General features: G+C 40.2%; 1 protein-coding gene across 1 annotated transcript in view; it reads right to left on the bottom strand.

The window, feature by feature from the left end:
- Positions 1-12851, bottom strand: part of si:ch211-51h4.2 (uncharacterized) — a 116076-nt gene continuing 103225 nt past the window's right edge. The window contains exons 12-16 of the mRNA XM_026914759.3: positions 10101-10215; positions 8013-8115; positions 6482-6551; positions 1975-2078; positions 1-1885 (exon numbers count right to left, since the gene is read on the bottom strand). Coding sequence (XP_026770560.3) covers positions 1723-1885; positions 1975-2078; positions 6482-6551; positions 8013-8115; positions 10101-10215 — 555 coding nt within the window. The 3' untranslated portion in view covers positions 1-1722. The remainder of the gene's footprint in view (positions 1886-1974; positions 2079-6481; positions 6552-8012; positions 8116-10100; positions 10216-12851) is intronic.

Genomic DNA, 12851 nt, shown 5'->3' with positions numbered 1-12851 from the left:
TGGGTTTTAATAAAACAGACCTGCCAACCCTTACGCATTTTGTGTAGAAGCATTTTGTTCTGCATGTTAACATTTGAAATACATGGTTGAGTTATAAGTCACAAATATACCAAAAGAGCAGTCTTCTTCATGTCCAGCCCCTTCGCCAGTCTTATAGAAAGGTGTCAAATCTAACACATTACAAGTAATTGAAATGGTAATGGTCATTAGAAAATAATTATAAACTCTTTAGCTGGCTTTGTAAAAGGATTTGTAAAAAAAAAAAAAAAAAAAAAAAAGTTATTTATTTGTTTATTTATTTTACTGTTTACTGTGTTAATAATGAGTAGTACACATTATTCCTCTTTGGGATTGGCAGGTCTGATTAAACCAGTTAAGCTGGTTTCTTAAAACATATTATACTTTAATGTTATAGATGTTACATATAATAACTATAGGTAGTACCTGGAACTGCAGCCAGGATGCATGAGTTATAATAGGCAGACATTAATTATACTACTGTATACTAATTCATCTGGATCTACTTAGGAATACATGTCTGTGGCAGTTTGGGAAAACCTGTCGTATATCACTGTGGCTGAACTCTAGCAAACAACCAAAAATCACAAAATCAAGTTTTACTAATATTGGTTTCTTCTGTCAATAATAAACTTTGACACCTCAACTAGAAACTATAAATATATTTGTGTAATGGCTAAAACCTTACTAGCTAAGTGTGATTTCTTCACACGATGAAATTGATGCTTTGATCAAGTTGTTGGATAACAGAATGGAATCTTTAAAATCCACTTTTCTTCTTTTCACTTTTGAGGGTATCCAGACTTGAAAATGCTAGAACTTTACTTGTAGTTGCAATACAATGCAACGCAAAAGAGAAATATTTCAGTTATTCATTTATTTCAGTTGTGGAATGCCCATAGTTTCACTGTGTGAAGGGTTTTCCCAGGCCACCACACATTAGTTACTGTTTTATATTGTTTTTATTTCTTACTTTTTATAATTTCATGTTTCAGATAATTATGTACATTTGACTTATTAACATGCAATTTCGATTTCCTGGATTTTTTTGTGTTTATGGTAAAGCATATATTAAAGTAAAGCATGCATTAGCCATATATTAAACAAGTGCTCTAGCCCAGGGGTTCTCAAAGCTTTTGCCAGGGATGGCTTTCACTATAAAATAAATTCCACAGACCCATTAGTAAAGATTTTATGAACATAATCCAACTATTCAGATATTAGGCTCGTTATTTAATTGTGTAATGATAATCTGGCTATGTATTGGAGCCTTTTTATTCCTGAATGTAAGAATCACAGAAGAGGATTTTTGTCCAAGTTGACAAGTTGTTTTTGAGATTTTCCCATTCAAGTGGCCAGCCAATAGCTATAAGGACTCAATAATACATATAATAGCTTTGATAAAGGTGAGTGCGCCACTGTAACATTATTTTTAAAAAAATCGCAGACCCCCCCTGGTTATGCTTCACTTTGAGATCCACTGCTCTAGTCAGTAGTCATCAAATTAAAAAGAGTGTGGTATTTGCTACTTTTAAAATGGTGCTGTGCTTTTCCTATAAGCTGTGGGTGAGCTCAGTTTGTTTTAGGAAGCAATTGTATATGAAGATATCCATCCCTGAAGAGTCTGATCAGCCAAAGGCCAGACATCTCAATCCACTCAACAAGCAGACCGCTGTGATCTCTGGACTCTTCAGCCCCAGGCTTTTACACAAGAGACCTGTTGGTCTGTGAGGAATGGTGCATGTTCTTTGATATGTCCAGCACGCTCAGGCTTAGATCGTATGCCACAGCAAAGAGAAAGTAGACTGGCAGCAGCCAGTGGAGCTTGAAGAAGCTTTCACCCGCTGGCAGGGGAACCGTCATATGTCTGAAAGGAGGCACAGACTATTGAAGAGATTTCTCATGGTGAAATTCACACACACACACACACACACAAGGCTAGACAAACATACTTACTTAAACCGCTCTGATCTGGAGGCCCTCAGCATCAGGAAGATGAACAAGCCTACTTCAGTGTTTAAGGAGAAAGAGACGACCTTGTCGAGCATAATGACAAAACCCTGGCAAGGCGAAGCAGGATTATACATGACCCATATTTTTCCAGAGCTCCTGAAGTACACAACTAGGCAGCTCACAGCACATACTTGTATGAACATACACTAGATTCAGTTGGACACAATATTTTATTTCATTGCATAATTTACATGTGACATGGTTACCTGCAGCCTGCTGGAGTGTATGTGTGGTGGCCTGGGAAAACCCTTCACATAGTGAAATTTTGATACTGTCTAATAGAAATAGTTCCCTTTCGATACTACACTCGTACTACGTCGCTAGACGCTATGGGGAAAACTCCTTTTTCTCTGATGACTGAAGCCTTTACAATCACGCAGTGAAACTGCACGGCCATTGGTTCGTGCAGTGCAATAAAGCGAACCAATGGCTCGGCAGCGGAACTGCACACGCCTATGGTGAGGAAGCCCGCCAGGATCGGCGGAGCCATCTGGCTATATAAACGGGCATAGCACCATAGGATCTCAGGTCAAATTCTCCTTCAGCGCCGAAGATTTTCTCTCCGCTGAGTTACGAGACTTGAAGCCGCTCGCCGTCGACATGCCTCGCAGCGGACAAGAGCTACTTGCCTGTGCCTTCCCGCTGTTCCCGCCGAGCGTCAGCTGCCGTTAGCGTCCAGCGCAGATACCGGCTCGTCCCCTGCCGCCATCCGGCAAGTTAAAAGGACGCATACTTTCACATCCAGGTAGCCCCCCAGCACAGACGATTCTTGAGATTCGCCTTCAAGGGAGTGGCTTATCAATACGCGGTCCTGCCCTTCGGACTGTCCCTGGCTCCTTGCATTTTTACGAAGTGCATAGATGCGACTCTTTCTCCTCTGAGACAGAAGGGAATCCGCATTCTGAATTACCTCGACGACTGGCTCATCTTAGCCCAGTCAGAGGCCGAGTTAGTGTTCCACAGATCCCTCTTCCTCAGCCATTTGGAGTGCCTAGGACTCAGGGTCAATTTCGCCAAGAGCTCACTGTCCCCCAGCCAACGAACTTCGTTCCTGGGGGCAATTTTCGACTCAGTCCACATGAGGGATGCAGTTGCACCTGAACGTGCGCTAGTCATAGGAACCCCAATGGTTCAAGCAGGGCGTAACCATGGGCATTGTTCACAGAAGGAAGGTTGTCTCGACAGATGCTTCCAACATGGGTTGGGAGCTCTGTGCGAGGGCAAACCGGCCTTCGGCTCCTGGTCGGTCGCAGAAGGTCGGCTACACATCAACTGCCTTGAGATGGAGGCAGTATGTCGAGCCCTTCAGACCTTCTTGCCGGATCTGAAAGGGCACCACGTGCTAGTCCGCTCGGACAGCATGACAGTGGTCGCCTATATAAATCGCCAAGGCGGGCTCTCCTCGAAACGCCTTTTCGAGATGGTAAAACGCCTCTTGGAGTGGGCACATCTCAATCTGCGATCGTTGAGGGCAGCACATGTCCCTGGCGTGCTGAACCAAGGAGCAGACATGCTATCTCGGAGCAACGCCCCTTAAAAGGAGTGGATGCTCCACCCGCAGACGATTCAGAAAATCTGGGAGGTCTTTGGCAAGGCAGAGGTCGACCTCTTTGCCTCAAAAGACAACTCTCACTGCCCGATGTATTTTTCGAAGAGCGAGCATGCGTTGGCCAACGATTGACCCAACCTCCTCCTGTATGCTTTCCCCCCGATCGCTCTGATCCCTCAGGTATTCACACGAATCAGGGACCACAAACACAGAGTCCTCCTAGTGGTCCCGCTCTGGAGAAACCAACTTTGGTTCTTGGAGCTATCTCAGCTGCTTACGGCAGCCCCATGGCCCATTCCCCTGAGGCGGGACCTCCTCTCTCAGGTGAACAGGACAATTTGGCACCCCCAACCCGAGTCGTGGGCGTTGCACCTTTGGGCTCTCGAGGGGAATCAGTAGATCTCCCTGAAAGTGTCCTAAACACTATTTCACAGGCTAGAGCCCCGTCCACAAGATGCCTCTATGCCCTTAAATGGTCAGTCTTCTCTGCCTGGTGCGCAACCCATGGCAAAGACTCTATTTCCTGCGACATATCAGTGATATTGTCCTTTCTACAAGAGCTGTTGGACAAGGGCCGCTCCCCTTCCACACTCAAGGTCTATGTGGCAGCTATAGCAGCTTCCCATGCTCCTATAGCAGGACAGTCTGTGGGCCAGAACAACGTAGTTGTTCATTTCCTGAGGGGTTCCAGGAGGCTTAATCCGCCCGGCCCCCTACCATCCCTGCGTGGGACCTACCCACAGTCCTGAAGGCCCTAAAGGGGTCTCCTTTCGAGCCACTACAGTCTGTGAACCTAAAAACCCTATCGTTGAAGACCACCCTGCTACTGGCATTAGCATCGGTCAAATGAGTAGGTGACTTACAGGCGGTCTCTGTGAGCCCTGCCTGCCTCAAGTTTGGGCCTAACGACTCCAAGGTCATCCTAAAGCCGAGGCATGGTTACGTTCCTAAGGTTCTCTACACCCCATTTAGAGCACAGGTTATCTCTCTCTTGGCGGAAGGATGGAGGAAGACCCAGAGTTGAACCTTCTCTGCCCTGTCAGGGCGCTGAGAATTTACATTGAGCGTTCTGCTCCATTTAGGCAGTCGGAACAACTCTTTGTGTGCTTTGGCGGCCTCACCAAGGGGTCTCCGGTCACAAAGCAGAGAATTTCTCGACGCTATTGCTCTAGTGTACTCCTGAACAGCTAGGCTGTCCTTGGTGAGTTCAGCCTCCTGCCTCCTGCGGCGTTCACCCTTCTTTACTGGTCCCTCTGAGCCTTATTGCTCAAGGCCGGTTCATGCCTATCGTTCCGCTTTCATGGCACGGCGTGATTTTATTGGTTCCCCATAGCGTCTAGCGACGCCGTACAAGTGTAGTATCGAAAGGGAAGGTACTCGGTTACTAACGTAACCACGGTTCCCTGAGATACGGGAACGAGTACTGCGTTGCAGGCCGTGCCATAACGTTGCACAACTCAGAGTCGACGCTTCAGTCGATTTGACCTGAGATCCTATGGCGCTATGCCCGTTTATATAGCCACATGGCTCCGCCCATCCTGGCAGGCTTCCTCGCCATAGGTGCGTGCAGTTCCGCTGCCGAGCCGCTGGTTCGCTTTATTGCACTGCACGAACCAATGGCCGTGCAGTTTCACTGCGTGATTGTAAAGGCTTCAATCATCTGAGAAAAAGGAGTTTTCCCCATAGAGTCTAGCGACGCAGTACTCGTTGCTGTATCTCAGGGAACCGAGGTTACGTTAGTAACCGAGTACGTTTTGACAACTACAGCGCTTCCTGAACTGAAAAATGTGTGATGTTTACCTGTACATCAACTACAAGTAAAGTTCTAGCATTTTAAATTTTGGTTACCCCAAAAGTGAAAATGCAGAAAATCACAAAGATTTTATTCTGACTCTGCTGAAAGACTACATTTACAATGTAATCTACTTATGGAAATATAACATTACTGCCAAATTGTAAAGAATTACATGTTTACAGTGGGAAATGATTATCAGCATCAGCCAGTCTCTCTCTCATCACCTGATGCAAAAATCACTCGCTACATTTTAGCATGATCATCGTTGTCTCTTCACTCGACTAATCTCTGTTTACTCTAACATCGGTTAAGAAATAATTGCTGATTATTTCAGTCAGTTCTGTTCTGGTGGCTAAATTCCCTGAAACTTTGTCTGTCATCTGTACAGAGTATGTAAGAGCTCTTCTTTGTTGACGTGATGGTAGCACTGTGGACATTTTGAAAGGTGGTATCCAAAATCGTATTCAAATCATCGACAGAATGAGTGCATTTACCATTGTGTTTGGCTCCTTGCCCAACGTGATATTTGGAGGTAGCAAAGGTGAAGTTAGAAAGTAACCGAAATGTCGAAAGTAAATAAATCAAAGTAAATTACCAAAACCATGGCTTTAATATATATATATATATATATATATATATATATATATATATATATATATATATATATATTTTTTTTTTTTTTTTTTTTGAGCATTAACCCACAGAGACATTCAACAGGTTTTCCCAGACTGCCATACATATGGAGAGGTTGTCCCAGGCACAGAGGATCCATTAGCTTGGAATTTTGGCCAAAAGCATGTGTTTTGTTCCACACTTTGGACTTCCATTATGGGGCAGTGCAGAATGTTTTTCAATCCAAGGCCCTTAGCTTTATCTGTATGCTTGTGAATGTAAGTAATTAAAGTTAATATCCAGTAGTGCATCAATTAGCATCAACTGTTTGTGTTCTTTGTGTACTATGACCAAGTGACATGCCCACTTGAAAAATACATTGAAAAGAAGTCAAAGAAACATTGCACCATATTTTCCATAAGCCCATATGTTTGTAACATCAATAACTTCCATGATAATATGTCAACATATATCAGCCTCAAATAAACACCTACCTTTGGATCACACATCGACACGATAAAAATGATCCCAAACACCAGAAAGGACAAGAAGCCACCTGAAACACTGAAGAGGAGAAAAGATGATAAGATTATAAAAATTACAATATTAATTTACTGCTATTCAAAGCATTGTATTACTCTAATATCATTGCAGTCTAAAGGTTAAGGTGCCATGATCAGAAAGAGTGATGGGAGAGATGGCATAACTTCTATCCCCTATCAATCGCGTCAGGTAAGCAATCGTGGGTGTCTATGAGCTCATGTATGTGGAAGAGGGCAGTTAGCACTTTCCTCGGAATGTGTTCAGCCGCCCTGTTGAGCAGCATTTTGAAAATATGTGCAGGCTTCACATGTGTCAGCAGAAGCAAATGCTAACCTTCACCCTCCCCAGTCGGTAGCTATTGAGTGATGGGGAGAGCTACCTAGTGGGTTGGAATTGGCAAATGACCAAATTATGGAGAAAATGGAGTAAAAACAAGACCTGAACAAGCAGCCTGTTAGGGATGTAACCAGATATGAATTATTTGGATTTATTATACAAATTATGTATCCTAAACAAATACAAATACAGATAATAAATAGGTGAAAATTTCATTTTTTTCTTCTTCTTGTTTATTTTTTTTAAGATAGGTTCAGAGTAGGTGTGTGCATCGACACTGTGATCCTGCATGAAATAATAATAAAAAAAAAAGTAAGGTAACGTTTTTACTTTAATGTTGAGCTATAAAGGACACCAGTGCATGTAGGCTGCCAAAGAAAAGGGTATATTCATTTTTCTTCTTTATTCAGTCTTTTCCGGGGAAACATGTTAACAATGATGTGCATTTCTGATTTGCAAAACTTACAGAATTCCAAAATAAAACCATACAGTGTTTCTACCATATTTCTGTACAACAAAAAGAAATATGCTTTAATTTATTGAACCGTTGCTCCATATAGCTCATGCAGATTGCACACTGTGCACAGTGCAGCATATATTTGAGAGTCTCCAAAAAATAATAATAATAATAATATAATTTTTAATAATAATTTTATAAATATCATATGGTCATTGTGCAAGTTTTTCATCATTTTTCAATGATCATTCTCCATCATCAAAAGAAAATCTTCCTGGGAAAATCATACAGGCATTCTAATGAAGTGCAGATTAAAGGACCCCATTTTGACTTGCAGAAGGACTGCAAGTGCATCTCAGCTTTTTAGTAGATTATGATAACGTGTCCAGTGAATTTTTCTGATCTTTCTAAAAGAAACAACTGCAGTAAATCTGATAAAATATTATTAGATGGCTGTTGTTGTCAACTGTAGCAGCAATAACAGTTTCTTGATTTGAGAAAGACATTGTTGCCTTGAAACATAGTTTAAAAACATGCTTACTCAGTCACATTATATACAAGATAGAAAGCTTTCCAGGTCCACAGGGCGTCTGGTTCAGGAGTTGAATAAAGTTATGTTCTGCTTGCTGTTTGCTTTTATAATTTGTTGTGAAATGATCTACTGATTTGAATAGCCAGAAATGGTTTACCTTCTCATACTGACAGTGTGAAAGAGTTGAGGTAAAGTCCATGGCTGGATTCTCAGCAGCGAGCCTGCATTCCTCTCCCACTGTCTGTTTACCAAGCCGTCGACTGAAAAGAGTAAAATTTTAATATGAACTTTAACTGAAGCCTTTTGATTTGGCTGTGGAGGATGATGCAAGAATTGAAAACAGCTTTGAAGTGTTCATTACTGATTTTTTTTTTCCTGATGACTTTCATACCATCTCTTTCAGAAGAGCGATGTACTCGAAAGTAATGAAGGTTGTAAGTTTTTAAGTTACTTTGTAAGACAAAGTCTCTAACATCCATTAAAAAAAGTTCAGCCTTTTTTAATGTCCTTGCAATATACTGCCTTTAATAATACACTAAAACTGAGCCTGTTCCTACAACTGGATAGTCCACTACGCCATTAACGGTTAACAAGACATGGGGCCGTGTTCACTCAGATGTTGATTAATTGATCCACACTGCCGTATGCTTTCTGTTGTAATTTGTAACAAAGGCCATTCCAATCCATATCCTGATGAGCCATGCAGTGGACATAATTCATGATGACATTCTCTAGCGAGGGCTCTGTTGGATTGGACCCAGACACACGCTGCAGCTTCTCAGACAAATGCATCAGGACTCTAGAAAGCCAAAGGCGCTTTGAGTCAGCAGTGGACCAAGCTGAACTCTGAACGTAGTACACTAATGGAGAATAGGGATGGTGCTTGATCGATTAAACTGGTTTAAAGTGTACTGATAGTATGCTGTCTCTTGTTCTTGCCAGTAGGAATTGTTATCTGATGCTAATGTCATCACAGGTGCAAGCTAATTTGCTATAATTAAATCGCTAGATTTAATTATGTAGTGAAAAGAATGGTTGAAAGACTCAAAATTAAACCCAATTTGAGTTTGGTGTTTTGTAAAGAGAAACCTGAAAAATACAGATGAGACAATATACCCGTTATGATGATAAAGTGAGAAAAGAAATCTGAAAAAAAAATGGCATTACTTGCATAGTACTAGATCACTATGGTTTGCTGAGGTACAAATGCCCATTTCTAACATAAAATATGCTATATTTTTTTTAAAGCAGGGTAACCTAACATAGAATTTAAGTATGTTGTAGGTTTAACGTTTAGCTTATTAGCTTATTAGCTAGCTAATGCTGGCTAGAAGCAGTTATAACTATCATTTTCTTTGATAGCTAGATAACAAACACGTTCCTACGTGCTTGAAAAGAGACACTTACTTTCATACTTTGGGCTACAGTGAATTAGAAATTGTTAACATTATTTTAACATTATTTCCCTGGTCATCCGTGTTTTATTGCCAAGAAGACATTTTGTGCTATCTTCTCTGCTAGCTTATAAACTATCCTGCTATTCATTTATATTTGATAGTCTGTTTCATACAGGATGAAAAAAATCTGTAAGTGCTTTAGACTGGGTAAACTGAAGCTAAGATTTATTTTGAAATTTCATCTTAATTTAGGAATAGACAACCAACATCCCACAACAATATTAGCTAGGCAGCGAGCTTTAAATATTTATTCATAAACAACAATATATAGTTAGAGAAAATTCCAAAGTTTAGCGAGCTAACATTACAAATGTCCCTCAATAAAAGCTAGCTAACATTGGGAAATTTGTAGTTGCATCTTAGCCATCTGTATAACTAACTATCCAGCTATGTTATCTTTAGTTATCCTTAATTTTCCATACTATTATCCTTAATTCTTACTTCTACATTCTATTACTATTTGAGTTAAAACAATTACAGAAACCTTTCTGACCTAGACCATCTATTGATTTTGTAGTGATATATTTCTGAAATATATTACACTAAAAAAGACTTATTTTTATTATCTTTATCTCAGTTCTTAACCATATAAACAATACTTATTGAACTAGCCACAAAGCACCATCATGCTTAGAAATCCATGTGAGGGAGATGGGGGAACACTTTTATTTCATATTCATAAGGATCACTCATATTTCACCTTGTTACACTCAGTTTAAAATAAAACGAAATTAATTAAACATTATTGTTCATGTTCCATTGAGAAGCTTTGAAAATGTATAACATACTTGTATGCTTCATTGCTGAGCCCATCACAAGGAATGACACGGTTATACTGATGGTAATGAAGATCTGGATCAGCTCTGCCACCCACGAGAAGTGAGTGTACCTCTGATTTATGATCTGTAGAAATATGAAAACAGTCTGTCAATTTATTCATAGCATTTTAATGCCTGTAAAACCCACATCAGTATGAGGGAGACGGTGCATATGATCTGCTAGTACTCTACAAACACAAGTGCTCATAAAAACAGCCAGAATGCTTTCAGTGCACTCATGTGAGTAATTATTTTTTCCTTCAGGATACCTCTGTTTGTGGTAGTGCATTATCTGTTTACTGTAATTATTTCATGAATAAAAAATAAATAGCCCTTCTGTGGGTTCTGCTGCCTTAGAGTGGATTTGAGAGAGACCCTTAAAAGGTGTCTAGAGAAAAGATCTTGAAACTCTCTCTGCAGCCACTTCAGGGTATATACCATTAAAGTGAGATGCAATGCACACCAGGTGCCACCAGAGGACACTCAGTGACTTCTGTAAGAAAACTGAGTTTAAAATGTACACACTCAATTGCATGTGCACTTTGTCATTTACTCTGCTTACAGAAATGTGCAGAAAAAAAAGAAAAATGCATTCTGGGACTAAAATTCATGGACCAGTGTCAGAAATCTTAGTAGATAAACCATAATTTCTTACTTGTAATATGCGCTACATGACCAAAAGTATGAGGACACCTGACCATCACACCGTTATGTGCTTTTTTGAACATCCCATTCCAGATTTAGTCCACCTTTGCTGTTATAATAACTTCCATTCTTCTGTGATGGCTTTCCACTAGATTTTGGAGTGTGGCTGTAGGGTTTGTGCTCATTCAGCCACAAGAGCATTAGTGAGGTCAGGCTCTGATGTTGGGCGAGGAGGCCTGGGGTGCAGTCAGTGTTCTATGTCAGCTCTTGTTCAGTGGGGTTGAGGTCAGGGCTCTGCGCATGACACTCGAGTTCTTACACTCTAACCTTGGCACACCATGTCTTCATTGTGCACAGGGGCATTGTCAAGCTGGATCATTTTTGGGCATCTTAATTCCAGTGAAGGGAAATCTGAATACTACAGCATATAAAGATACCCTATACAGTTGTGTGCATCTAACTTCGTGGCAACAGTTTGGGGAAGAACCACATATGGGTGTGATGGGCAGGTGTCCCCAAACTTTTGGCCATATAGTGTAAATTCATTTATGGAATATGAGTAACTAGGATTATTCAAGTAAATTGTAAAGTGTAAAACAATTCATGGTATGTTTTCTAGATGGAGTGGCTACAAGAAACAAACACTTTGGAGTTATGATATTATAGTGTGACGCAGCCTGAAGTGAAGCAGAGTTACTGTTAGCACCACAAGGTTGCATATAAATTTAAACAACAGCTCATCCTGATGTGTTGTAATTTAATAAATAAAATAGCAATTTAAATTGCTCACAGCAATTTGCCGATGCTAACAATTTATTTTATTTATTAAATTACAATGCATCATACTTTTTTTTTTTTTTTTTTTTTAAAGTCAGTTTTATTAAATTATATTTATATTTAATGTTCTGGAACATCTGTGGAGCATCTTAGTTCCTGTCATCACTTACGTTATGATGGCTTTAAACAGCTGTTTTCTCACCAGCCTCTCTTTTTTTTCTTTCTCTTGGTGTTAGTAAGACAAAAACACAGCTTGTCATGTTAGAGAGAGACCACAATTTGCAGAGACTAAAGAGTTTCCCATACTGGACATCTTACTATGTTTCAGCTTTAACTCTGACAGTTACAAAGTGCTGAAACTGGGAACTCCTTCCAAAAATGTTAAATAAACATCTCCTCATAGAATGTTTCACCATATCAATGTTTACACATGTTCTTTTAAATCTGTTCAGGTGGAGCATCTACCATACAATCAGCATTCAATAATGCTGTGGTATAGTGTGGCTTTAATACATTTTTAATTACACATACTAATCCTATTACAGCTTTTCGGAGAGAAGGAAATCCTTCTGACACCATCTCTTGTTTATAGAGTGATATATATTTGTGAAATGTATATTTTAAAAAACATTTTATCTTCATCACATTTATGCATGAAAATATGTAAAAATGGCTTCATTCAAATCCAAAGCATATATGACTGACTTGCACATGGATTTTAAGAAATTTTCACGCATGAATACAGAAAAAAGCGGGAATGATATCAGCCTGGATGCCTTAGTATGCAAGGTTTAAATGTATTGTGGAAGGTAGCAGTACAACAAGCAGAGCATACAAAGCAAAGAAACACCTAGAGCCATAGCCAGAGTATCTGAATTGAAGAATCTGATATTAAAGAAGCCCATGCTTTATGATCTTTCTTCTTCTTGCCCTGGGTTGGAGAGAGATTAGTGCTCAGGATGAGACATGCTCCTCCTCGGGGTTACATGTGTTGGAAAGGTGATGCCTTAAAATGCTACTGCTTTCTCCAGGGACAAATCGTTATGACATTTGGGGTTTAAAACAGAAATGGTGTTTTCTTTCTACAATGCAGGAGAAGTGGTGATCTTTTAAAAACGCCGCAAGCGCTGGGCTGAGAATTCAGATTCTGAAGATTGGGGAGTGCAATACACCAGTAATGATATGTGGTGGGAAAAATGAGATTCTTCTGGAGCACGTTTGTCACATTTTTGTCTCTATGTGCAGAGTCTGTGATCTCCACAGGGCTGACTGTTCTGAGTCATATCTGACATTTCAATC

Source organism: Pangasianodon hypophthalmus, chromosome 11 (genome assembly GCF_027358585.1).
Source record: "Pangasianodon hypophthalmus isolate fPanHyp1 chromosome 11, fPanHyp1.pri, whole genome shotgun sequence".
In the NCBI taxonomy this organism is placed as follows: domain Eukaryota; kingdom Metazoa; phylum Chordata; class Actinopteri; order Siluriformes; family Pangasiidae; genus Pangasianodon; species Pangasianodon hypophthalmus.
The sequence above is the reverse complement of the archived record's forward strand: the minus strand, read 5'-3'. Positions and strand labels throughout refer to the sequence as shown.